General features: G+C 37.0%; 1 protein-coding gene across 1 annotated transcript; it reads right to left on the bottom strand.

Moving 5' to 3' along the window:
- Window positions 1-11,136: 11,136 nt before the first annotated feature.
- LOC143856893 (protein neprosin-like) lies at window positions 11,137-27,202 on the bottom strand. The gene is made up of 7 exons (XM_077367150.1): window positions 26,734-27,202; window positions 25,410-25,496; window positions 17,240-17,464; window positions 16,916-17,062; window positions 16,298-16,351; window positions 16,073-16,213; window positions 11,137-11,535 (listed from the first exon to the last, which is right to left on the bottom strand). The coding sequence occupies exons 1-7, from the start codon at window positions 26,920-26,922 to the stop codon at window positions 11,182-11,184; spliced, it is 1,197 nt and encodes a 398-aa protein (XP_077223265.1). The 5' UTR covers window positions 26,923-27,202; the 3' UTR covers window positions 11,137-11,181.
- Between the last annotated feature and the right edge of the window lie 484 nt (window positions 27,203-27,686).

The raw sequence follows: 27,686 nt of genomic DNA, 5'->3' as shown, positions 1-27,686 counted from the left end.
ACAAGGGTTACAAAAGATGTACAATTGAGAGCCTATGATCCAAATCCTAGAGTTGGTGATGAGAGGCACAATTGAAGCTTGATTCACTCTTGGGTATTCAAATGAAGTTTAAGAGTGTTAGGATTGATTAATTTGTATGTTTAGAACACCCATATTTATAGGAAAACCAAAATATGACCGTTCAGTGGCATTACGGTAATTCCAGCAAAATTCCAAACGGCTCTTTTTCAGACCGTTGGAGTGTTCTCGGAGTTCCGAGAAGCCACACAGAAATTGGAAAAAGTCTACTGGACCATTTCTCGGAGTTCCGAGAATAATTCTCGGAGTTCCGAGAATTCTCGGAGTTCCGAGAAAAACTCTCGGAGTTCCGAGAAGCCTATGCAGAGCAGATTTTCAATTCTGTTTTGGGCTTCCAATTCTCAACCAAGATGGGATTGCTATGAGGGTTCCAAGGTGTTGGAACTCCACAAATACAATCACTTTTTTATTTAGGGTGTGTGAGATTTAACTTAATTATGCCTCTAAAAACCTAATCTAGGTTTGGATCAATTACATTAAGAAATGGTCTTCAATATTAATTTCTTCATGTCTTCAAGTCTTCATGACTTCTTGCTTGATGACTTTGGCCTTCCAATTAGTGGTCCAATGTGGGCTTCTTGGCTTTCAATCCAAGCATCCTTGATCTTACTTTATCAAGATCTACAACTTAGACAAACAAACACATTAGTGATAAATGATCACTTGTGTATTGGAATCATCAAAACAAGATGGGAATGCCAAGGTAAAAACCATTGGGCTTACAGATATACATTTTTAATTATGAATGCCAGGTTATTTCTGTTATCTGCTTTGTAGCCTTGTACATTTGTGGGACTTGTCTTGCAGGTGTACGGCGCTGTCATGTCCTACGCCCAGGGTGGGGTTTGAGGCGTGACAATGAGTGAACCAAGCAAAAGTCATTATACTTCAGGAAAGAGGATACTATGATATCTGCATGGAACAAAAAATCTTGGCATCAAATACATAACTGAAGAAAATCATTGACTCATTGGATACACAGACAGTGACTAGGCAAATCCATTGATGAATGAAAGAACACATCTGGCTATGTATTCTGCATCGGATCAAAACCGATTTCGTGGTCCTCAAAAAACAATTGCACTCTCTTCAACAGAAGCCGAGTACACCACTACCACTAATGCCGCCTGTGAAGCAGTTTGGCTGAGAAGAATCCTTTCAGATCTACAACAAGAAGGAAAAGGTGCCACAACAATTTATTGTGACAATAAGTCTGGAATTTCCATGACGAAGAATCCCATATTTGACAGCAGAACGAAGCACATAGAACTTCGTCATCATTTTATCTGAGATTTAGTTAGCAGAGAGGAGATTAAATTGAACTTCATCAACACGTACCAATGAATAGGTCGCTGACATATTTACCAAGGCCATCACTTTCGAAAAATTAGAACACTTCAAGCAACTAGTTCGAATTACAAATTAAGAGGGGGTGTTGAAAGTAATTTGTAACTCTAAAGTCTAGAATGTTTTAGAAATGAAGAAAATATTGTTAGAGTAATTAGGGTTTAAGCAAAGATGCTTAAAGCATTACACCCAAGGTATCTAATTTGGAATACCATGTTTGTTGCCTCCAGCCCCTATATATAGAGATACACTAGGGTTATAAGAGCTTAATGGGCTCCAGCCCAACTGGGCCCACTACACCTAATCCATTACCTATTGGGCTTATATTAGAACATACATGGGTTATATTATATACCCAACAATCTCCTCCTATGTTCTACATATAGCACAATCCAATAGATAGATAATGTAATGTTCAAAACAAAATATTGAATCATCCACATCACCATATGGTCTATATCATAAAAGATCTGTAATCCAAATAAAAACATGAATCCTTTTATGACAAACCAAGAGTTTTAGATATACAACAAGCTAAACTCAACCAAAAGGTAGTTTCACATATAAGTGAACCCCACTGATCTTAGATGAATTCATTCATGAGGTATGATTCTCATCGAGATTCAAAATAAGGTTCCACAAAAAAGTGAACTCTATGCATACTGAAATGTAAGCATAGTCTTTATGACTTTAGAAGATTTACTCATCAAGTAAGTCATCTTCATCAAAGTCCAAATTAAGACAAGCTCCTCCTTTTTCGCCAATCCCTGTGAATTACCAAATATGGATTTCATGAAAATGAATCCAATCCTTTGTGTAAAACACTAAAGTATCTAGTTCTACCTGAAGAAGAACTTAATACAATTCCATAATTCATGAAAGTATCTAGTTCTACATGAAGAAGAACTTAGTACAATTCAAAATAGCTGAAAAAGTATCAGTATCACTCTCACCATAAGCATCATTGTCAAGTTTCAATAAAGAACAAGACCTAAACAGCTTCTTTTGCAAATAACCATTCCTAATTGTCAAGTTTCATTAAAGAACAAGACCAAATAGTTTCTTTTGCAAAAAAAAACCATTTTATGTTTCTTTTTGGAATGTTACAGTCATCTTATCCATATTTGAGTTAAGCTGTATCATCAAGTTTGGAATGTACAACATTCCCCAAAAAGGATATGTCATCAAATGTGGAATGACACTCAACAACTGTAAACATCATCGAAACATATCAAGTGCCTATCTTGGCCAAAAGGGAGATTCGAAGATTCAAAAAAAAACATGGATGTAGGTTAAGTCCTGTCTATACAGACTTTAGCCCCATCTCCCCCACAATTTTGAATATTCGATCTTTGGTCAGTCCCTATTGTGAGAGCTTCGGCCTATTATCCTTCGATTTCATATCAATCAAAGTGATAATCCCGTGTTCTTGAGATAATTCAGCATATGGTCTGTTTCAGCCTAAGATGTCTCCTCTTACCATTAAAGAGTGAGTTCTTCACAACCATTGTTGTAGCTTGATTATCACAGAACACACATAAGGAACTAATCCTTAACCCACTAAAGAACTAATCTTTAACCGGGTTAGTGGAATGTCATAACCATAATCAGATTCTTTATCCCTTAGCGTTCATCTATAGCTGAAGTTAGAGCATAAAGTTCCAATTCGACTTCCACACAACAGCAATAAATTTGCTGTCCTCTGATTCTGAGCCCCATGATGCATCAGAATATCCTTCCAGTACAGGAGGATGGCTACGATAACAAAGAGCATAATCTTGAGTACCCTTAAGGTATCTTATCGGCCTCATAAGGGCATTCCAATACTCATTGCTAGGACTACTAGTGAAACGACTCAGCATGCCAACTGTAAAGGCTATGTCTGGCTTAGTGCAACTCAAAGAATACATGAGACTACCAATCAGTTTAGAATAATCTAACTGATTCACACTGTCTCCTTCATTAGAAATCAGCTTCTTGGTATAATCAAATGGTGTCTCAACCGGTTTGCACTCACTGTATCCTCATATAGAAAGTAGTTTTTCAATATAATGGGCTTGGCTAAGGGAAATCCCTTGCCTTCCAAAACTTACTTTTATACTAAGAATGATGTCAACAACACCCAGGTCTTTCATGTCGAATTATTTACTCAAGGTTAGTGTCACGTCACTCACTACAGAGAGATCGAAACCAAGAATCAACATCTTATCTCCATACAAGCAAATAATCATGACCTTATTCGACACAAAACGATAGTAAAGGCATTGATCCGAGTAACTGGTCATAAACCCAAAGCTCTTTACTACTTAGTCAAAATTTGATGTCACAATTTAAGTGCATGATTAAGACCAATACAAGGATTGTTAGATCTTAACATCCATACGAGCTTTGTATAATCACATACAAACAAATATCTATTTAGAGCCCATAGTCTTAGCCTCATTGGCAAATTGACTAGCTACCAAGTTAGATAACCAACAGAGAGCTCATTCCATCATGAATGTCTTCTGCCCACAACATAGAGTCCCTAGATCTCATCACTTCTTGATATGATGATGGATCATTCTCCAATTGGTAGGTCACAAAGGCCTCACCAAATTCTTGGGTACTCAATCACATGGAGGAGCATTTAGAGATTTAGGATGTGATTTGCAGTCAAAGCTGCCTCTCCCCAAATGCAACTAAGCATGCCAGCTAACATTAACATGGAGTTTAACATTGAAGTTAATGTCCTGGTCTTACACTCGAGGCGAGAGAAGAGCAGTAGTTGCAAGGATTACGCCCTGAGAGGCTCGGAATTCCTTGAACCCTATCAATGTGTATCTTCTCCTTCTCTATCACCCCTAACTCTCACACTTGTCAAATATAATTGACATATATAATGGTATCTTATGAGTATTAGTAAGTTAGACCATTTTCTGATAGTGTACATGTCCCAATCGGTTGTGTAACAACTTAGGAGCAATTAGCGATGAACTATCCTAACTAACAGTCTCATTATCTAAACTCAAATCAAACATACCATCTATCAAATATGCACAATCAAAACAGTATGAGTTAACAATTAAAGTTACTCTACCATACAGAAATGAAGTACATATGCCAGCATAGTCTAAAAGACTAATAGAAATTAAATTCTTTTTAAGAGCAAGAACTACTTTAACAATTTTTAAAGTTAGTATTTGTCCTGAAGAAAGGACCAAGTTCGCAGTACCAACGTGAGGCACCTCTACCTCTGCTCCACTGGCTACTGTAACGGTCTCTTTCGCGGCAACAACATCAACTAGTAGTTTTTGGAGTTGCAAACATGGCAAGTGGCTCCTGTATCTAACCACCAATCTGAAGAAGTACTGGTCTTTCCGTTGCCCAACATAGCAACAAAACTCTTAGGCTCAGTCTTACCCATCATCAGATGAGCTTCCTTCTGTGGTGTGACAGATTTAGACTTGTTAGGTAGCCTACAATCTGCCGCAAAGTGATCACATTTCCCACAGTTGTGGCACTTGCCCTTCTTTTCAGGAAGATAGGCTTTTTGGCCTCCAACTTAGAATTGTCACTTTTAGGTGACTTGGATGTTCAAGAAAATTTCTTGAGATTTGTTACCGCGTTAGCAGCAGACTGTTGCTGTCTAACCATCTCCAAGTTATTCCTGGCTCGATTATCATCTTCGATTCAAATGAATCGTTTGAGATCATCCAGTCCCACTTGCACATTTTCCCTATACAGTTCATTTTAGAAGAATGCCATTGAGATTCATCAACTTCTTCATTCGTGTCAGCAAAGGTACTCAAAACGGTGTAAAAACGATTTATATATTTTAGACCGAATTGAGTCTTTCACTTCCATGAATTAAACTCAGATCCACCAAAGGATTGAAGTTTGACCATCTCAAAGGGAATAGTAGTCTTTTCCATTTTAAACTAACTACAAAAGTAAATATGGAAAGAGTGCACCTGATTTGTGTATCGCGAAAGCCGAAGCCAAATGGGTGAACCAAATCGCGTACCAAATCCAAATCCAACAGCCAAGTTGAAACCCTTCAGCAACAGATAACCACCAAGGTAATAATCCAAACCCAACTGGCAAACTATTGGGATTTACAGGGGGTGAACCCGAGAACTGGTGGCTTGCATCAGTTGTCAACAAAATCTGAAAAAACAGATTTGTCATCCTCTGTCTCAAATCAATTGTGTCTGAGAAGATCCACAAGAACCAGCTTACAAGACCACTTGGAACTGGCGGTAATTACTCTTGCGAGATGAGTGAATCAATCAACGGTTACATGTTTCTCGCATAAGCCAGTTTCCAAATCGCAAAAAACAGTTACACAAACTGATTTCTCGCTCTTGTGCTCCAAATATCGCATAAAACCCTCCTAGGCACAGAATGTCCCAAAAGGTGATATCGCACACAGTTGATATAGCACATAGAGATCCTGTCCAAATTGGAAAGAGTGCACCTGATTGGAGAGAATTTGACCAAAAAGTATTGCCCCACAAGAATATGGCCCCAATAATTTGCACCTGCAAGATTCAGCAACAAGGGTTTGTACTCCACCAAAGCAATTTGGCCACCAAGATTTGCAGCGACAAGTTTGGATTCAGCCTGCAAGGTCCAAATTCCAATAACACCCAAATGCAAAAGCGCCCACTGGCTACCAACAACAAGGGTTCCACAACCTCCTCCCAAAAACGTTTCTGCCACGAGATTAACCTCCACCAAAAATTGTTTCTGCCGTGAGATGATCCTCCACCAAGAAACCGAAGTTGCTTCAGTTGTGGGTTTCAACCCAAAAAAAAGGGTTTTTACAGGATGCTCCTCCGCAAACCCTTAGACAAAATACATAGCCCTTATTGCAGAAAAGAATGGGGTATAAGATTCTCCCGAACAAGAAAGAACACCACCAAGGCTTTGTAATCAAAACCCACTTCAAAAGATCAAAACCCATTTCAAAAGAGATCAAAATTCGGGTGAGGGAAAGAGGCAGATGACTCTTTGGGGAGGATGAAACCCACGCCCAAAAGATTTTGAGGGATAAAACCCACGCCCAAAATCGTGTCCAAGCAGCAAATAAATCTTGTTGGTTATAACCCAAATCGTTGTTGAAACAGAGTATTTCCTCCCCCTTCTTTCGGTTCCAAAACGCCCAAAATGATTCTTGTGGAGAAGATAACCCAACGCCCAAATAAAAAACGATGGAGTGAGAGAGTCTCACAACAACTTCTGTGGAGATGAAAAAAAAACCGCTCTCTGTTGTGGGTGTTGGTGGTGGCGGCACAGATGACGCCCTTTCTTCTTCCTCTCTAGGTCTCTCCCCAAACCCTAAGATCCCAAATTGTAAAGCCCTCTCTCTGTTCTCCAAGTTAGAGACGGCTCCTTGAGAACAAAAATAAAAAATAAAACTCGGTGTTTCAAGAGTTGCAGGTTATTTCAAAGATGGGTTAACGTTCTTGAACGGAGAGATTAAACCTTCAGAGAGAAGGTCCGATGCCCAACTCTTTTCTGAGGGAGTAAAATCCCACGCACAAACAATAATGCTTCGATTTTCCCAAACAAAAAACGGAGAAACCCTAAAAGGATGATGCTTTAAGATTGTTAGAGTAATTAGGGTTTAAGCAAAGATGCTTAAAGCATTACACCCAAGGTATCTAATTTGGAATACCATGTTTGTTGCCTCCAGCCCCTATATATAGAGATACACTAGGGTTATAAGAGGTTAATGGGCTCCAGCCCAACTGGGCCCACTACACCTGATCCATTACCTATTGGGCTTATATTAGAACATACATGGGTTATATTATATACCCAACAAATATCTCAAATGTGTTGTGGAGAGAAATATCATGTGTCGGTGGACAGAAATATCAATTCTGTGTCAGTGAATTTCGGTAGACGATGCCTATAAATATATCGTTGTATTCTCCACTTTAATCATCAAGCAATGAAATCAAAATAAAAGCTCCTTGAAAAATACTCCTCTTCATCCATCTCCAACAATTTTTAGGTTAGAAAATGAATGAAAGGATTGCTCTGTGATTCGAATTGTATCAGATCTTTGTTCCGATAGTTTCTGGTTAGCCTTGTGTACTTGTAGAGGCAGTTTTGCATGCATACGGCGCCGTTACGTCCTATACCATGGGTACAGTTCGGGGCATGACATCTAGTTATTTTGCTTTCTCGGTGATGTAATTGTGTACAGCAGAAGCAAGAAAATCAATCACAAAAACAAAAAAACAAAAATTGTAGACTTAAGAGTACAAGATATAGAGAGGAAAGAAAGAAAAACTCCAATGGTTCGACATTTTCTCTTCTAATTCATTAATTTCATAATCAAAGCCAAAAGTCCCCTTGCACATCTCCTTTATATATAATTAGGAATGTTTCTAAATAAAAGGAAACAATTAATTAAAATAATATCATACTAACAGCAAGCCTAAAAGAAGGAGCTAATAAAAGCAACCATTAGATCAAGGGCACAGTATGCTTAAAAATAAAGTCAACGCCAAGGTTTCCACATTAGTCTAGAAGGCATATTTGCAATCTACGACCATCGTGTACGGCTTTTGGATGGGCCCGTTTTATATCTAATTTATGCTCTATGATTTGTGGTGCTTCACTCGGAGTAAACATGTCTTGCTAAGGACTTGCCCGGAAAGGCATTCCGGGCTTGCTTGTTGAATGAGGGAACAGCCACAGCCTCATTTTTCAGCAGATTATGTCTTCTTAATTTAATCTATATGACGTGGCTGCTCTCTCATGCAACAGCCAACCGCAAAATGCCTTCCTTGGAGATTTGGTGCTGCCATGTTACTGCCATTTCACAGTCGGTTGTGCATTTTTTTTCCATGAAATATCAGCACATCAAGTGATGAGAGGGCTAGGGAGTGGTGAGAGATGAAGAGATAGTATGACTGAGGAGAGGGTAAGAAGTGGCTAAATATTTAGGGAAAAACAATAAATTTGTATTTTGAATAGAGTTTTGGTTTTCCCATGTTTTTCAGCCTCCTTACCCTAGCCCTCTCTAGTTCACCATTTGATAAAACTAAGGGTGCGTTTGGCAACAATTCTAATTCTATTAGGGCCCGTTTGGATACCTCATGCATTTGAATTTGAGTTTTGGTTACAAAACACATCAATCATCTTCATGATCATGTTTTAAGCGAGAGAGAGAGAGAGAGAGAGGTCTCGCTGCGGCCGGAGCAACGCCGAGGAGCAGCGATGGTGAAGAAGTTGCCATAAATATTGATTTCCAAATAATGTCTCGCAGAACAGATTTGAAAATCGGAATTTTTTGCACTGTTAGTAGCTGATTTGGAAATGTAAGGATCTGATCCAGTTCAAAATATCAACTAAATCGAAATCTAAATCTTGTTGGTATCCAAACGTGGCCTTATCGATTTTAATTCTAATTCTTGATTGTATTTGTTTTTTTTATTTTGATTCTAAAAATTAGAATCATGTTTGGAAGAAAAAAAATTAATTTTTTTTTATTTGGAAACAGAATCATGTATGGCAGAACATGGCCTTAGGCTCCGTTTCTTTAGATGGAATATGACAAATTGGTAGTTTGAATTCTTCTCTGTGAAATACCTTTCTGCAAAAATCCCTAGAAAATCCCCCTAAATTATTAACTTTCCACAGTTTTCTAATCACAATTAATACTAATTTTTTTGTTTTGGAAAAAAAAACTTTCTTTTAAAAAACCTGGAAAGAGATATTATTTTACTTTCTAGGAAAGTACACTTCCAATTTTCAAGCTGTTTCATGATTTGTTTCACTGAAACCGGCAAGAGAGGTGGCAATGGATCTAGGGATGTTTTACACATGTGCGATGACAAGTACAAGTTGACATCTCCCATCGTGGTCTACGAACTGCAGGAATTACTACAGATCGAAACCCCACTACAAGAAAAAGGGTCTTTAGTTATGGCAGATTGCCGTCGTCTAAGACTAATAAACCATTTCTAAAACATGTGACAGTTTCTTTTCTGTCTCAATATTTATCATCGTTAAAGAGTTATAGCGACGGTAGATTAACAATCACTTATTATATGTAAATAGCGACGGTTTCCTCCGTCATCGAATATTAATTAGTTTTTGTTTAAAAAATAATGTGGACTTTATTTTAGACGGTAAGAATATGTCGTGACAAAAATAACCGTCTCTAATAATTTATTTTAATAAGACGGATATTAGCCATCACAATTGCCACCAAATATTGATAAAAAGAAATCACAGTCGTTAACATACATAATTACGATGAAAAATGTCCATCGTCACTGCCGTTTTTTTTTTTTTTTTTAATATTTGTCAATGAAAAACAAAACTATCACCAATTAATTTTTAATTTTTCTAAATTAATAAATTTACCTAGCTCTTTTACTTCGGTAATCCAGGTAAATTTATTTACATGCATCTGATTCATTGCCCGATTTTGTACATAAAGCTTGATGTTCAAAAAATACATGAATTTATGTACAACCATTGCATTTTGTTTTTATTATACATATATAGATTATATACAAAATTCTGTACAGCAACAAAGAGAATATATAGAAACACTGCATTTTATTTTAGTAAACAGATCTTCACACAGAAAATCAAAACACCTATGAATTCAGTCATACAATTTGGTGACTGTAACTTGTTGCACATAAAACATGAGCCGTTATACATAACAAACCTCTGTTAATTAATTGTGGGAGCTGTGTTCAGTTATTGCACTAGGGCATCACTTCTAATAAGCCCAATGAGGCACTTCTGTTTCCCATTATATATGGTATATATGGATATAGATATAGATATAGATATAATGCATTTGATTGTTAGGCTCCATTTTCTTTCGACGTAAAATTGGACGTAAAATTTGTTTTATGTTCATTTTTACAACATAAAGAGTTTTATTTTGAGAAGTTCCATTCTTTTAAGGGAATTGCTAGCGTCCATCACAGAAGGCATTATGCGGATGGTCTGTTGCATGTGAGCGTAGCCACCTCATGTATGAAGACAAAATCTGCTGAAAGTGAGTATGTGTGGCTGCTCTCACATGCAACAGCCCATCCGCGAACTGCCTTCTGCGATGGACGCTAGCAAATCCCTTATTTTCATGTATTCTTCCATTTCAAGGAAACTAATTAGGGCATCACTTATGGTTCCCATTAAATGAGGAAAAACCCTTGATAAATTTTCATAGCAAAACCAAGTAATCTCATGTGGTCGGATGCTCCGCAGGCAAGACGGGTTTCTCAAACTGAAAAACAGTAGTTTGGTCATTTGCAGCATGGTCTTTATTTCTAGAATGCATCCATATGCGAGATTTTATATGGTGTAAGCCCTTATTGTCTCGTATTTTTCAAAAGTACTGTACGGCTGAGACCATTGGATGATCCTAACCATCCATTTGCTGGGCCGTGATCTGAATAGGTTGTTCCCAAAAATTCATTTTCATAGACCCTAACCCTCTGATCTTTAGAGGAACTGTGTATTATTGAAATCTCTATAGATCGGAGCGTTTTGATCATCCAAGAGAAATGATTTTTACGCCACAACCTATTTAGATCACGGACAACTAAATGGACGATTTGGATCATCCAATGGTGTCAGTACAGTACTTTGTGAAAAATACAGGACTATAAGGGCTTGCACCATATAAAATCTCCATTTTCTAAGTATTTTTCTTAGACACAGGTACACTTATCCATGATACTTAAACTGTTTTATTGATAATCAATATGTTTGTTTTATACCCTTGCTTATCTAGCAAGTAGGACCCCCAACAAAGAACTGCCATTCAGGGCGAGTAGCATTGATGTACAAAGGGTAGCAGTTGTCACCGTACCTAGTGATGGTATCAGGATCAGGAGTGACGAAACCTAGGTATTTCAAGAGCTTAACATTACGAATGTAACATGCCTTTCCATAGTCCTCCTTGCCTGAATGGCCATTTCCCATCATAGGCCAAGGCGTACCTGGTGGATTATAACCCTGCCCTCCCCATGCGATTATCATCGAAGAGTTCATAGATAAGCTATGGAAGAGTTGCGGAGGCCAATATCCCACCACTTCGTGCTCCGGTCCCCACGTCAACCCCCAAACACCATTGCGTATATCCTATCAGAAAAAAAAAAAAAAAACATTACAATTCAAAAAGGTAACCAATTGGGTGTGTAGCTAAAACATTAATAATTGTAAGAGTAAGGACGGATATCAATAATTTATAAATTTTGAAAACAAGTAATTACTCCACTATCTTAACAGGTTATTCAATCATTTATACTTAACAAGTTCACGTGTGGCTCCTCTTCTGGATTGGACATACATGTGGATTTTTAATATCAAAGAGTGGTTGGGTTTTGAGCCCCAAGACCTGCCGTGAGGCAATGGTTCTGATACCATGTTGAACAACCAATTAGTCCAAAAGCTTAAACTTTTAGAGTAATTGGTTTTTTCACATGTTATTAGGGCAAGGTTTGCTTGCTAAACATGTAATTTAGGTAGTCCAATATAATTGGTTGTTTAACAGATCCATCTCCGATCAGATCCACCTATGTCTTGGTCACAATTCGATCAGATCCTTTTCAGAGTCTATTTTGGATCTTACTTTGAGTCTCACGATCCATTTCAAATAGTACAACCCAACTGTGTGTCCTAGTCTTGGTTAAGTTGGACATGATTAGGGCTTAGGATTTGGGGAGAGAAGAGGGGGAAAACTTTAGAGATTAGAATAGTCATTGACACTATAAGTGGGAAAAAGAAACAGTTGAATGTCGATTTGAAGTTTGAAAAGGGTTTTTTAATGTTATGGAAATTCGCCAGGTGAATAGAGATATATTAATGAAAATATGAAGTGTGTTTTTTACATTGATGCCCTCCATTCAGATCTAGGACACTCCATTGGATTTTGTGGCTATATCTGAGTTACACTATGAAATAATTTCATAGGCTTTGAATCAGTTTTGAGTTCAATAATTAGGAATCAATTCCCAAAATCCAAAACTATTATACCTTCTAACTGTGAATTTCTTCAGAGTTATTAAACATCTTACGCGCACACACATAGGGATTTGCTAGCGTCCGTCGCTAAAGGCATTTCACATATGGTATATGCATGTCAGACCAGCCATAGAGGATCACTTTTCAACAGATTTTGTCATCATTCATGAGGTAGCTAGTCTGACATGCGACAGACCATCTGCCAAATGCTTTTTGCGATGAACCCTAGCAATTCCCATATATATATATATATATATATATATATATATATATATATATATATATATATATATGAGTTAAGTGAAGCTACACATACGTGTAGCTAACTTAGCTACACCGACGGCTTAAAATATAGTGGGCCTACATTGTTTGGGTGATCCAAACCATTCATTTGATAGGCCCTCACATTGATAGGGTGTGCCCAAAAAATCAGCTCCATTGGATGATCCCAACCCTTCAAACTGTGGAGGCAAAAATGGACAGATTTGTGAAGGTTTTTACACGTCCATTTTTTCCTCCACAAATCGTAGGGTTGGGATGATCCTATGGAGCTGATTTTTTGGGCACACCCTATCTATGTGAGGGCCCATCAAATGAATGGTTTGCATCACCCAAACAATGTGGGGCCCACTGTATTTTTAGCCGTCGGTGTAGCTAAGTTAGCTACACGTATGTGTAGCTACACTTTTCTCATATATATATATATATCCAAAACAATGTGGGCCCACATTTTTTGGGTGATCCAAAGCATTCATTTGAAAGGCCCTTATATGGATATGGTTTCCACAAAAAATCAGGTGGTTAGGATCATCCTAACCCTTCCATTTGTGGAGGGGGAAATGGTCAGATCTGTGGAGAAACAATATCTGTCCATTTTGCCCTCCACTTTTGGATGGGTTAGAATGATCCTATGAACCTGATTTTTGGTACACACCCTATCTATGTAAGGGCCTTTCAAATGAATGCTTTGGTGTGGGGCCACATGAGTTTTTGACACTCAAGCTCAGATAAGCTATCTAAGCTCGAGCTCAGAAACAATTTTTCCTATATGTGTGTGTAAGTGCGCGACGCTATCTTGTTCCTATGTTAGAAATCCCTTGTCTTTTATGATTTTCATTAGTTCGATAGTTCCCAAAAAGCTAGCAATAATCATAATAATAAGCAACCTATTTGATACAACGGTAAAACAATAGTATTAGGCGGGGATTAATACTAGAGGAAAGGGTTCCTGCAAAAGTGTGCACTTTTGCAAAAATAGGGTGGGGCCAACATTTTGGGAAATGATATATCCACCCCCATCTTTTACTTGGGACAGCTCCCTCTACTATATTTATGACTATTCGTGCCTTCTCTTTTACAGTAGAGTGCACTTAGAAAGGAGGCCAATATTTCCCTAAGAAAAATACTAAATAGAAACTAACTTTTACTCTCCTTACTAAGAAAGGCTTATTAGGCCTGTTGGCAAAGTTGCCTTGTTTTCCATGATTTTGTGCTACACGGAGGAAGCAAAATTACAATGGTTTTTTTATGTTTTATTAAAACCTAGTTATAAAGGTCTTTAGCTCACGGTTTTCCCTTAGGAGTGAGGCTGAAATACCTCAAAATACCCCCTATTGCAAATTCGTCCCCTCTCTAGACAGGAGGGTGTTTTCATCCTCTCTAAGTAGTGATTAGGGCTTCTCATTAAGCAAGTATAAATATTAAGTTTTGGCTAAAAGTGTAGAGAAAACCCTTGATCTAGGAGTTAGTGGTGTTGGAACCCAAGAGCCGCTGGAGAACATTTTGGGCGTCGAAGAAGTAGATCCAAGCTAAGAAACTCATTTAAGAGTAGAGTTTTTGCATTAACTTATTTGATTTTTGGATTACATAAAGATTAGGTTTCAAAAGTAGAGTTTCTCCTTTATTTTCTTTTTCCAAAAAAATTCCAATAGGATTCTGGTGAGGTTGTCGGCCTCTTTGGAAGCTCCTCGCTCTAGGCATTCCAACGAGTCCGGCCATGCTCAATTCTGGTGTAAAACGAGTGACTTAGAGACTTTACAGTGCCCAACTAGGGGGAAAATCACGCCTCGGGTGAAAAATGCAGGCGAACGTCCGCCAAAACTAAACCTGAAGAGGGCCGGATCTCAGACGGACGTCTGGCAAAATCACGGACGTCCGGGCGCGGGTTATTCCCGATGGCAATTCAATCTTTGAAAAATCATAACTTACTCGTTTCTCGTCCAATTTTGAAGCTCCAGTACTCTACGAATATGCCGAAAACATGTAAATTCTGATAAAAATGGTTGGAGACTCTATAATGATGTTAAGTACATAACACTATGGGGAACAATAGCTTTATTGGACGTGTTCATGATTATTTGAGTGACAATTTGATGCTAAGTGATTGAGTTCGAGTTCCGAAGAGGTTGGAACTTCACTTTAGAACTACCTTTTACGTTGGATCTATGAAGATTTGTACCCTAGAAAAGAACACGTGGTTAATACGAATGGTGATTTGGTTTTAGATACAGGTGTAACTATACTGATCTGTTAGTTTCTCAACAAATACGTAATATTTGCGAACTCATCAATCTTGTTGATGGTTTTACCCTGAACTTCATAAAGTTAGGACATGGCATGCCAGATGTATATTCCTTGTGATTAATCAATATTATATCCATGTTCACTCTCTCATGTTATATTCTGGTTTAATAATCGATGATTGTGTTATGAAAACCTTGCTTACACATTGGTATATGCAGATTTAATGTCATGCTGTGTGATGCATGGTTTGTGTTACAAATGTGTTCGATACTCAGAATGCTTTGGTCGGACTCTAGTGGCTTGTGTAGTATACTAGAGTGTCTAGATATTCCGATATGTGGAATGCTTTGGTCGGGCTCTAGTGGCTTGTGCAGTCGGTTCAAAAAGACAAGATAAAAGCAAGAGGATGAAATTGATTTCGTGGTACCCTTAAAGGGAACAAAATGCCAGAATCTATTTCCTACCCTGAGAGGTGGTATTATGATTATGCCCTGGTCAGAATGAAATTTTTATAGAAATTTTTTAAATTAAAATTTTATTTTAATTATTTTTCATACTGTTTCTCCAGAAAATAAAATAGGAATCAGATAAAGGATGCCAAATCTGATTCCTGATCCTGCTAATACAGACATAAATGTTCAAATTGTTATTCTAGGGGATAGGATTACACATGAGCATTGTTGGGTATATAATATAACCCATGTATGTTCTAATATAAGCCCAATAAGATAATGGACCGGTGTAGTGGGCCTATTTGGGCTAGAGCCCACTAACCTATTAAAACCCTAGTGTATCTAATATATATAGGGGCTGGAGGCAACAAACTTGGTATTCCAAACTAGATACCTTGGGTGTAATGCTTCAAGCAACCTCTTGCTTGACCTAATTACTCTAACAAGCATGAGATAGAATTTGAGATTTAAATACAAGATTAGAATGCCTAGGTGAACACCGCCCACTTAGCATCTAATTTTAGATAGTTTCTTTTAATAAAACTAAGAAGGGATAATGATAATTCCTACCACTGACTCAAGTTGGAATATCACTTTACTTCTATAGAATGAAACATTAACTAGCATTCGAAATTTTTCCAAAAATGATATATTAGCAAAAAGGAATTTTAATTTTTTACCTTTGCCACGTATATTTCAATTTCGGCCTGTGTTCCACCATAGGTAGAAACTGGCAGAACCATGCCAAGAGGTATCCTTTGGCTAACTTGTACAAAACCTGGGCAATAAGTATTGAAGCAACCTGTTTTGTAATTATCATTCTGTCGAACACAACAAAATAGTAACCAAGTTATTTGATTAGCTAGGTTAAAAGATGAGCCAAGTGAGAGTCTTCTGAAGCTTACAGTCCAGAATGTAAACAATCGGGTATTGCTGTCGCCGAATAGCTGTGGTTGTGCCTGAGTGATCCAGGAAGAACTCAATTATATAGAATTCTAGGGTGCAAAAGTGAGTTTGGGCATTTGAAGAGTAGATAAAAACTCTTTGGTTACCATTAAAATCAGTCATTATTTGTAAATAAGATTATTATATGTTAGTTTAACTTACATATGAAACATTATTGCCACCTTGGAAGCCATTAAACAAGAAAGATATAAAATAATTATAACCATTGTTTGCAATGATGATCATCTTAAAATGACATTATATGGAAATAAGATTATATACAATTAAATTCTGCGGGTACCCAATGAGGCCCTAATATATTCATTTGGATTTAATGGTTGTGTTTTAGGTGGCCAGTAAAACACAATTACTGAGCCCTTCTTTTGGTAATGCATACCCTTGCATCATAAAAACCTTAATCATCGGGCTTGTATAAGTCATTTTGATTTGTAACAAATCATAGAAAGAAGGATTCTAATATAAAATGGTTCAATTAAATGTAATATATTTGCCTGTTGAAGAAGATTCAACATGTTTAAGATAGTATTAGATGTGGAGGTAAGACAGAGACGACTTACCATCCATCCTGTTTGAATACTGTCTTGCTGGTTCTCAATCCATGTACCAACCAAGCTAGATTGCCCCTCTGACACATTTACACTCCACGTATTGATGAGTAAGGTGGTTCCAAAATATATGTCTGCAGGCGCTTTTAAGTACGCATTCTTGAAAAAAAAAAAAGATGCCATTACTAAGTAATTACATGGACTAAGGCATTCAAGAACAAAGAGAATTAAGAGATGATAAAAGGGTAAGAGAGGAAAACTGAGGAGAGGAACTGTAAGAGAGAGAGAGAGAAGGATAATGACTTGATAAGAATCGAGAAATGAAAAAGGGCTTACATGAAGTCCATCGGGGTTAGCTGGTCCGAGTGGATCGATATTAAAAGGATATGCCTTCTTAGTATTTGTCAGAAATTTTTCCCTAATAAGGTCCTCCTTCCTAATTCTCCGAATGGGAACTGTTCCTGTTGGGCACCCTCCATCCTTGAGCCCAATTTGCATCGATTTGTGTACTGATGAGCCTCCATCTTTCACCGTCTCTTTCGGAAAGGACTTGGGTATCATCTGCATGTAAGAAAACTTTACATGCCTAAATGATGAAATATAATGGAAAAGGAGTACCTTAGAGTAAGTTCTCTCCTTACATACAGCTAATCTTTGAAGAATTGTTATCCCCTTTCTAATCTGGTCTCATTTGAATATAAGAAACTTTACACAACTAAATGTAGAAATATAATGGCAAAGGAGAACATGTAGTTAATCATTGTGAAAGTGTTTTCGCTTAAAAATCTCTCTTTTTTTAATAATATTTAGCTGACTTAGACTACACATCAAGTGAGATAAATCCCCTAGCCAAAAAAATATAGAGCAAAAGAAAAGATTTTGAAAATCATTAATATAGGGTACAAGCAAATGGAAAATTTAAATAAAAAGAAAACAATTGAAAAGAGAAGTGCACGTTATGTGACTGGTTTGTAGGGAAGGTAGGCGAAGACTAAAATGAAAAAGGGGCCCAAAAAATCCATGACCAAGACCTTATATAGAAACACAATTATTATCTTAGAACATTAATTTCAATTTCATCCTTTGTATTTATCTTTTACTCCAACACTGATAAGTATACTAAGTGATTCAAAAGAACATGAGATTTTACCCAACTCTTCTTTGCAATAATTTTTACATGAAATCAAACAAACGACAACCCTTGTATTCTTCTTTCCTCTTCAATCTCTAGCTCTTCTCTGCTACATGATCGTGTTGCCAACTCTCCAAAGTGATGCAATGGCATAGCCAGGTGGCAACTATGTGATGGTTCTATTAAATTGTCGTCCATGTGGTTAGACTTGGTCTTGGGTTGTTGCATGGGAATTTGGCTTAGCTATAACTATGTCTAGTTACTAGTGTTGTTACGAGGAATTTTGCTAAGCAATAACTATGTCTAGCTGTTAGTGTGTTAGTTGAGTTGTTCATTAATACCTCTTGGGACTTGATGCTTTTGTATTGTGACTACCTAGGAAGTGATAGTATCTTGAATGTTGTCTTATGACTTATTATAGGGTCATGAAAATAGGCATGAAAGCTAATATTGAGTTGATTACAGTGTATTTCATTAACTACCTTGCATTCCTATACAACAATGAGAATGGGCAACAAAGCGTTGAACTTTTGATTAAAATTCTCTTTAAAAAAATTGTTGTAATATGGAATTGTGTGATTCATCCAAAGGGTTGAGCTATTATCCTTCGGAATTGAGCGATTCCGCATTACTAGTTTAGTGATTTCAGGCATGAAAGTTATTATCGAGACATTTTCAATGTATCTCATTAACTACCTTGTATTCCTATATATCAATGAGAAATGGCATCCATGCATTGAACTTTTGACTAAAATTTTCTATAACAAATTGTTGTAATCTGATGTTGAGTGATTCATCCAAAGGGTTGAGTGATTTCCCTTCGGCGTTGAGCGATTCTGCTTTGCTAGTCGAGTGATTCCTAGCATCCAACCCAATGTCAAGTGGTTTCGCTACAAACCGGTCGTGCGATTCTTGGTCTTATCTTTCCTGTTAATCTTTTATTTGAGTAATTACCTTTTTGTTTTTATTTGTGAGTTACAGCCTGCATCACAATGGCTACCTTGGATTTGATTGCTTCGTCTCTTAGTATTTTCATGTCAACCCTATCGCAACATCGTATTCTCTTACTTCTTCATCATTGGCAATATCTACCATGCTATCTCCCTTAAGCTAAATTGTACCAACTAGTTGCACTGAATTTCACAATCCATCCCTATCTTTTGGGATCACGACCTCATCGATTTTCTGACAGATGATATTCCATGCCCTCCGATTCATCTTCTTACATCTGAGTCATGTTCTTCGCCAATAGCTAACCCCACTTCCCATGCTTGATTTACACTCAATTAGTGTATTTCTTCTTTTTCTTCTTCTTCCTCTCTATTTCCCTCTAAAGGCTAGCCTCTCTTTCGGTTGGATGCACACATTGTCTTTCTACATGATGTCCTAAAAGAAGTAGTTTATATTGTTAGAGTATATGCTCTGAAGAGCCAGTAGAATAATATTTATTAATTAATAAAGATTTATTTCATGACGTGAATGGGTAATTATATTAATGAATGTGTGTGATGTGCTTATTTTATGACCCATGTTCGTCCTTAGGTAGTGTAGTAGAAATGCCATGCTCAAAGGATCCACAAATCCAAGGGAGCAAGGAGATATGGTATCTCGGTTTTATGCAAACCTTAATAGTTCCTAGTTGGGAAAGAGACTGGACATCTCTTTCTGTATACATCTAGCACCAATCTTGCCTACATGCACATGTCGTGAGGTGACTTATCTCGGTCATCTGGGTAGTGGACCCTAAGGAAGAAGAGTGGGTGCGATGATTAGATCGCACAACCAAACCGGATCAAATAAAGAACAACTTGTGGACAAAAGAGTATAAAGTTGTTCTTCCAGACAGTACCCTTCACATGTCCTTAGACCTGAGGGATCTTATTGGTTTGTCAGCGTGCTTTAGGATTTTAGTCTATCTCATAGTGATTTTAATTTAGAGTCACATTCGGATAAAGCTATATTCTAGAGCAAACCCTCGTGACCAATAGTGATATACAACAAGGGATTCTTCACCCTAAAATTTAGGGATTGACATCTATAATTTTGTCAAAGCGGTAGGCCTATTAAATAGCCTGGCCAGGTCGACTTGTTAAAAGGTTTGTCAGAATATTTTATGAAATATTGAAATATTTTCAAAGGATTTTACAAATGAGTTTGGAGGTCGAACACCGCTTGACCAAAATGGTATACCATGAGTGGCCCAGGGGGTAAGAGGTTTCCACCCCCGTATGACTCAACTCAGTAGATGTCTTGTACATACAAGATGTGATTAGGGGTAAGATGATCCGACCGTCATCTTTAGAGTTACATCTCGATGGAGGCCACTGACCTAATGCGAGTGTAGTTTAACTATAAAGCGAGATTGAAGTGGGGCCCACCAAATGTTTCTGTAGGATCAACCGTCGAATCCCTGCAACGATCCACTCATAACTCGAATGACACGATAACATCCAAACGGATCAGGGTTCTGCATTTTATGTAATTGCACGGACGGATATGATCCGTTAGATCAATGTGAATATTAATTAAGTAAATATATATATATATATATATATATATATATATATATATATTCACATGTCTTTGTTAATAGTTAACAAGAGACAATGAGAGAATTTTTTGAAGACAAATTGGAGCTGAAATAACTCCTGTTGGATGCGATATAGTAATTAATTATTAATTATTTATTTATTATACATTATTATATATTATTAATCATATATTATTAATATGATTAATAATAAGTATAATAATGTGAAATCCAAATGAAGATAGTTATTCCGAAATCGGTTTTGCAAAAGTTGTGGAATTGGAATGGAATTGGGAGTTAGGATAGGACTACACATTTGGATAAGATTAGTGGGGCCCATCACACGCCCAAAACAGTTGGAGAGCTGGGGAAAACGTTCTCAATTACTCAAGGACTTTGAGTAGCACTCAAACTCCTCTTTGGTTAAGAATTGCTAAAATGTAGGATCTACAAAGCAAGCAATTTATTTCTAGCACCAACTCTTATGTGATAAGGCCACAAAGGCTGGAGAGAGACTTCAATACACGTTCTCCAAGATATCTTGGGCGTCCCCACAAAGCCTCGGACATTTGGGAAGAGTCCCAACTAGTCAAGGAGCCTTAATGCAACTAGTCTGCATATTGGATAGGAATTTGGAGAGATAAACAAGGGGAAGATCAAACCAAACTCTTATTATTATTTAACAGAGAGAGGGATAAACGAATTTGGATTGTATTCCATCTCCAAAATTTGTCAGCCACTTCTCCTCTCCTTGGAAAATCATTTTCCTCTCTCTCTCTCTCTCTCTCTCTCTCTCTTCATCTTCTCCAGTTCTTGGAATTTCACTCCATAGATTCAAAGAGAAAGGCTTCCAATATAATTCTCCGATCTTTATATCAAGGTACTGATTAGATTAGACCTTAAAGAAGTGAATAAGTGTTGTTCACATCCACGATCAATGGTGCAAAGAAAAGAATCCATCGGTTCAACTTGCGGGGTTCGCGGCGTTGAGAACAATCGAAACCTTTCGAGGAATAGATCAAGTTGCGTGGTTCCTTGATTTCTTCTTCAAAGAGGTATTTATTTATGTTTAATTAACATAATTAACTAATCTAGGCTTTAGGATCTTGGGCAAAAACAAGATCGAAAAGAAAATTTTAAGTTCTATACGATTTTTGTTCTGTTGCGCATAGCGATCTTGCCAGAAGAGGATAATCTTCCTTCATATATATCTCATCCCCCTACTTCGCCTTTCATGTAAACTATGTAGGGCGCTCTACGGCCTCTCCTTGTGCATGGTATTATTGCCTAAGTAACACCTTCATGCATTGTAATTTATACTCTCAATATGATAGCTCTCTCTTTATCTATATGCATTGGAGGCTTTCATCCTTCTCCCCATTTTTTTTTATGACATCGTCTTGGTAGAAAACAGCACTCCTGGGATCAATTGATTACACCATTGTCTTGGTGAAGAGTCTCTTATCAAGGACTGTGGCCCAATTCAATTTTTTATTGGTCTTTAAGTTCATATGAATCGTGGTGGGATCTTGCTCTCACTCACAAAGCAAGTGAGTATATCTAGAAATTCTTCACTCTTCATCCTAACAAGATTCATGATGTCAAGCTATACTCTAGCACCCATGGCATACACCTGTTTCTTGTCTCGATTCACAAGAACTGTTGGAAATTGTAAATCAAAATTAATGTGCATGGTTTTGTGAAAAGTCATTGTGGTCTTCTAGGGTAGTTATTATGTGTGGAAAATTGAAGAGTCTTTTGTGTTTCCTAGAGTTCTTAATGTCTAGCTAGATTATCAAAGAGTCAAATGGTGAGTTCCTATGTTTTTTGCTTAGGATTCCTAGAGGACTCATGGAATTACAACTATGTGGTTAATTTATTTGCTATTTTAAGTGTGTCTTAGGTCTAACAGTATGGAGTCTTAGTGTAGAGATTGAAAGCTTGACAACTTCAAGGGACAACTTATAGAGAAGCTTCAAGGGTGAAGGCTTAAGGGAGAACATCTCCTGTAAGTTGTAAGTTGTCTTGATATATATATGGAGATGATATTTTCACCCCTGCAGTACGCATGCGCCCCCTTATAACGTGATTTGACGTGAACAATGAGCAACTTTAATGCTTTTTGACGTCAAATCAAGTTATAAGAGAGGTGCATGCATACTGCAGGAGGGAGGGGTGAAAATATCATCACCCTTATATATATATATATATATATATATATATATATATATATATATATATATATATATATATATATATATATATATATAAGAGAGAGAGAGAGAGAGAGAGAGAGAGAGAGAAAACGGTTCCTACACATGTGTAGATAAGTTATCTACACACTAGCTTAAAATACAGTGGGGGCCACATTATTTGGGTGATCCAAACCATTCATTTTTAAGGCCTTCACATAGATAGGGTGTCCACAAAAAATCAGATCCATAGGATCATCCTAACCATTCGAACTGTGGAGGCAAAAGGTGGAGTAAGTTGTGAAGGTTTAAAGACATCCATTTTACCTCCACAAATCGTAGGGTTGGGATGATCCTATGGATCTGATTTTTTGTAGACACCCTATCTATGTGAGGGCCTTTAAAATAGATGGCTTGGATCACCCAAACAATGTGGGCCCCCACTGTATTTTAAGCTAGTGTGAAGAGAACTCTCTACACATATGTGCAGGAACCGTTTTCTCATATATATATATATATATATATATATATATATATATATATATATAAGGGTGAGATTTTGCGAGAATCCAGCAAATATCTCGGCCACAGCAGCGAGATTGAAGTTTTAGTAGATTTTTATTTATTTCCATCTTTTACTTTTTCCATGTTTTCGGGATTTTTCTCATTTTTTTCCGGAATTTTGGGAAATGCAAAATAACACTGGCGGAAGGGGAGTTGGACACGTACCCATGAACAGGAAAACTCCCTTTCCTCTTTATATATATATATATATATATATATATATATAAAGTTCTTTAAATTTTGGAGTGTTACATATAGTTCTTTGGTGGAACTCTACACAAGCTCTTGGGTCGTGTATCTCACAAGCTCCCTTACCTTTCTCTTATGATCACAACATGCATAATTGATCCATCAAAGTGGGGCCAACAAGAACTACCGCTCTATCTGATGATAACAAATTCAACACTATGATTGAGTCCCTCTAATACCTCTGTCTTATTCACCCAAACATTTCTTTCATTTTTAATAAGGTGTATCATACATCGACCCACCGTTGATCACTGTTCATCAACTAAGCAGTGATGAAGAGAATTTTGCTTTACTTAAAACGGTACGATTAATATCATTCCCCTACTTTTTTCCCTCAGACCCTCCCTATAAAAGCATTCTATGACGCTGATTGAGTCAGTTGCCATAATGATCTGAAATTGGTTGGTGACTATTATGTCTAATTAGGGATAAATATGGTTTCATGGTCCTCATGAAAATTTAAGCACATAGTCAAAATACATGGTTATTCCTAAGATGGGATCCAAGATCACGAGGTTACAATCTCTGATCCGTGAGCTGGGGCTTTATCTTTGCCAACCACTAGTTCTATATTATGATAATTTTAGCTACATGCACATTGAAAGCACATAAAAATCGATTTTCCCTTCATTAGAGACAAGGTAGCAAGCAAAAATCTCTATGTTGGTTTATTTCTAGCACTGATCAAGTAGCCGATGCACTAAACAAGCTGCTAAGTTAGAGATGATTGCTTTTCTTTGAGGCACAAACTCACGATGATGTCCCAACGATTTTGCTGAAGAAGTTTGATACAGGTCAAACCATGTTTGTCCAAGGAAATAAATCAAAATAAAATCTGGCCCAAGATATCTTATTAGATTAGATTCTTAATATTGTATCTTATATATTTCTTTTTTTATCGATTCCTCATGATCACGAATAAAGGGGAGAGAAATGCTTTGTATTTAAAATTTACTCGAAGTTGATAAATGTAGTCTAACTCACAGATGCAAAGCATCAAGTGAGATTTTACCGAACTCTACATTGCCATGTTTTATAGAGGCCATAGCATAAACATGAAATATAATTATCAAGACAAACACATAAGCAAGGTTTTAAATTTCGGTTTCCGGAGTAAATTCGGGGGTAACTGAAACCAAAATTTTAGCCGAAATCCTGAAATTTTGGCCGAAATTCATTAAGGGCCCATTTGGATACCTCATATTTTGTATTTGGCTTTGGAATTGAGTTTTGAAAACAAAATGAATAGATCCGCCAGCTCATGTTGAGAGAGAGAGAGAGAGAGAGAGAGAGAGAGAGAGAGAAAGAAGGGGATACTTCCTACTGGAAGGGAGAGGTTGAGGAGCAAAGAGGGTGAAGGAAACTACTAGATCTGCGGATTCCAATTACTTATTTCCACAGCATATTTGAAAATCTGATTTTCTTCACTGTCAGTCGCTGATTTGGAAATCCAAGGATCTGATCCGGATCCAAATCACAATGCAAAAAGGGCTGCAAATGTGAGAAATCCAAATCAAAATCTTCTCGGCAGCCAAATGGGCCCTAAATGCACACGAAATTTCGAGTGTTTGGGCCAAAATTTCTGTATTTCGGTGATTTCGGCTGAAATTTTGTACAGGAATAAAAAATTAATACTTTACCAAAAATTTCGTTGAAATTTCCTAAATTTCAACCGAAATTTGAAATTCCGACATGTGAAATTCTGAAATGTCGGTTTCGGAGCGTTTCGATTTCGGTCCTCACCGAAATCCAAAATTTCAGATTTCCGCCGAAATTTCAAACATTGCACATAACATGAAAGAAAAAAACGTTCACCAAAAAATAAAGTAACTATCATACCTGAACCTTGTGATTTTTAAGTAATGGATGATCGAAAGCAGGTTGCTTGTTGATATCAACACAATCAAATATATCACCATGTTCTGTCTGCAAAAAAATACTAACCTCCATCAAATTTCCCATAATATATATTTTTAAAATTTTTTCTTTGTATAGTAAGGCAAGAACAAATTGCTGCCTCAACATTTTGAAGCAATCAATTGAGCTACCAGATGAGTTACCATGTAAAAATCACAATCAATAACAGTTATGGGGATGTTTACTTATTTTTCTTATTAACTTTGTACGGAAATTAATGTTATTATGTGAAATCTCCATAGTGACATTTGTTTATGGGTGAATAATGGTGGAAGGCAAACACTACTTGGACTTAATCATCTGATAAAGAGCAAGATCAAGTGGCTCTCACTTTCCAACACCATTTATTTTTTATCTAAAGAATATTCACCCATAAGCAAATCTTTCCGACTGTTTTCTTTTATGGCATGTTTTGCAACCATGAAAAAGTATTCCACGAAATATTAGTGGGATCAGTTGTGAGAGATGGGTAGACAGGGAGAGACAAGCAAGAAGGGGAGTGATGGGAGCATGAAAATCCCTTGGAAAACAAGAAAGGGAAAAATTCAATCTAAAGTAGGGTATTATTTTTGACTGAATTGTAGGGATTTCTCATTCTCTCCCCCCTTTGTGCCTCATCGATTCCCTCCGCTTCCTCCTTTTGAGCTCATATCTTATAATTGGGCTCATGAATATTCCATGGAATAATTTTCCATTGTTTTCTCTTTTTGCACTTTCCTGAATCCCTCTGGTTCTCTGAACCATAGTTAGCAAAACTCCGTTTTAAATGGCGTTTAAAAATAAAAAAAAACGTGTTTTATTGGTGTGCCGTTTAAAACTCTGTTTGAAACTGTTACAACGAATAAAACTCCGATTTTTTTAGGCAAACATTTTAAACACATTTGAAACGCATTTTAAACATTTTAAACACATTGTTTTGGCCAACTTTCCAATTTTACCCCCACCATATTTTGTAAATGGAAAAAATTCTAAACTCATTTTCTTGTTTTTCTGTTTTTTTATTACATTTTTTTAACCAATGCTGTTTTTTAAACTCGCATTTTCGCCGTCCTGATTTTTTGCCGAATCACGTTTTGATAACTCTGCTCTGAACAAATGGAGGAAAGATATAAACATCATGTAATGGGAAAGTTGAGACTGAATCAAGAGATATTTTTTAGGAAAAAATTATGAATTTCAATAACAACCATAATCTACAGTAATGCCAGAAGTAATGAATAAGTTTGTATTTGAAACAAGTGGATACCCAAATGCTCTTTATTGCTGGTTTATTGAGAATCTTGAGCTGTCTCTCTAGCTCCAAATCTTCTTCTTTAGACAGATTTCTTCCTCCTTCCACTTTGTAGCTGCTTAAAACAAGAGCAAATGAAACAGCAACCAGTAATATCATGAAGTTGAAACCCTTACCATGACATGAACTCTCCCCAAAAGCCATGTTTACAGCTAACCTTTCTCCCGCACTTCAATCCATCACACAGCCATTCATATATAACCCAGGCTCTGTCTAAAGATGGTAATATTCTCTTCAAATCCTTTCATAAATCCATGAGTTGTGAGATAACGATACCTTAATTTTTCTCTTCTAATAGGAAGGAGAAAGGCTAATTTTAGTAGGGAAATGACATTCTCACACCCTGGACTTAATAATGGCATTACAATCCATACCCCCCCTCACTTCAAGTATACAAAAACCCAAAAGCCCATTTGAATTTACAAGGACTTGCCACTCAGCCCTCAATACGAAAAATCAGCCATTGCCTCACCCATTTTGTTTCTCAAAATCTTCCCCAAAATGACCAAATCTTGCCCCAAAATCATTTGCTTTCAATGAAACGTCCATAACTTTCCCAAAACCTTCCTATTTTGCAAATTTACACTCGCTCCAAGGGTAAAATCTGTTTCAAAAGGAATTTGATATGTACTTCCTGAGAAGAAGATGACAATACTACCAATTCAAAGTAAACTCCCACATCTGGGAGGGAGACCCTCTGCAAGTGAATTAGATTGAAAGTAGAGATTTTATTGAATAATCCAAAATAAAACATCAGCTCTCATTATTTACTGCTAGAGTTTCCTATGGATCAAGCCAATCTAACTACCTGCTACAAAATAGGGACCAACTCATGACTCCCTACAAAACAACAACCAATTTGATAAGGACTCTAAAACAGATAAAGATAAAAAGATAAGGATACACAA

Source organism: Tasmannia lanceolata, unplaced genomic scaffold (genome assembly GCF_043159265.1).
Source record: "Tasmannia lanceolata isolate RefF3 unplaced genomic scaffold, GAP_Taslan_0.1 ptg000024l, whole genome shotgun sequence".
In the NCBI taxonomy this organism is placed as follows: domain Eukaryota; kingdom Viridiplantae; phylum Streptophyta; class Magnoliopsida; order Canellales; family Winteraceae; genus Tasmannia; species Tasmannia lanceolata.
The sequence above is the reverse complement of the archived record's forward strand: the minus strand, read 5'-3'. Positions and strand labels throughout refer to the sequence as shown.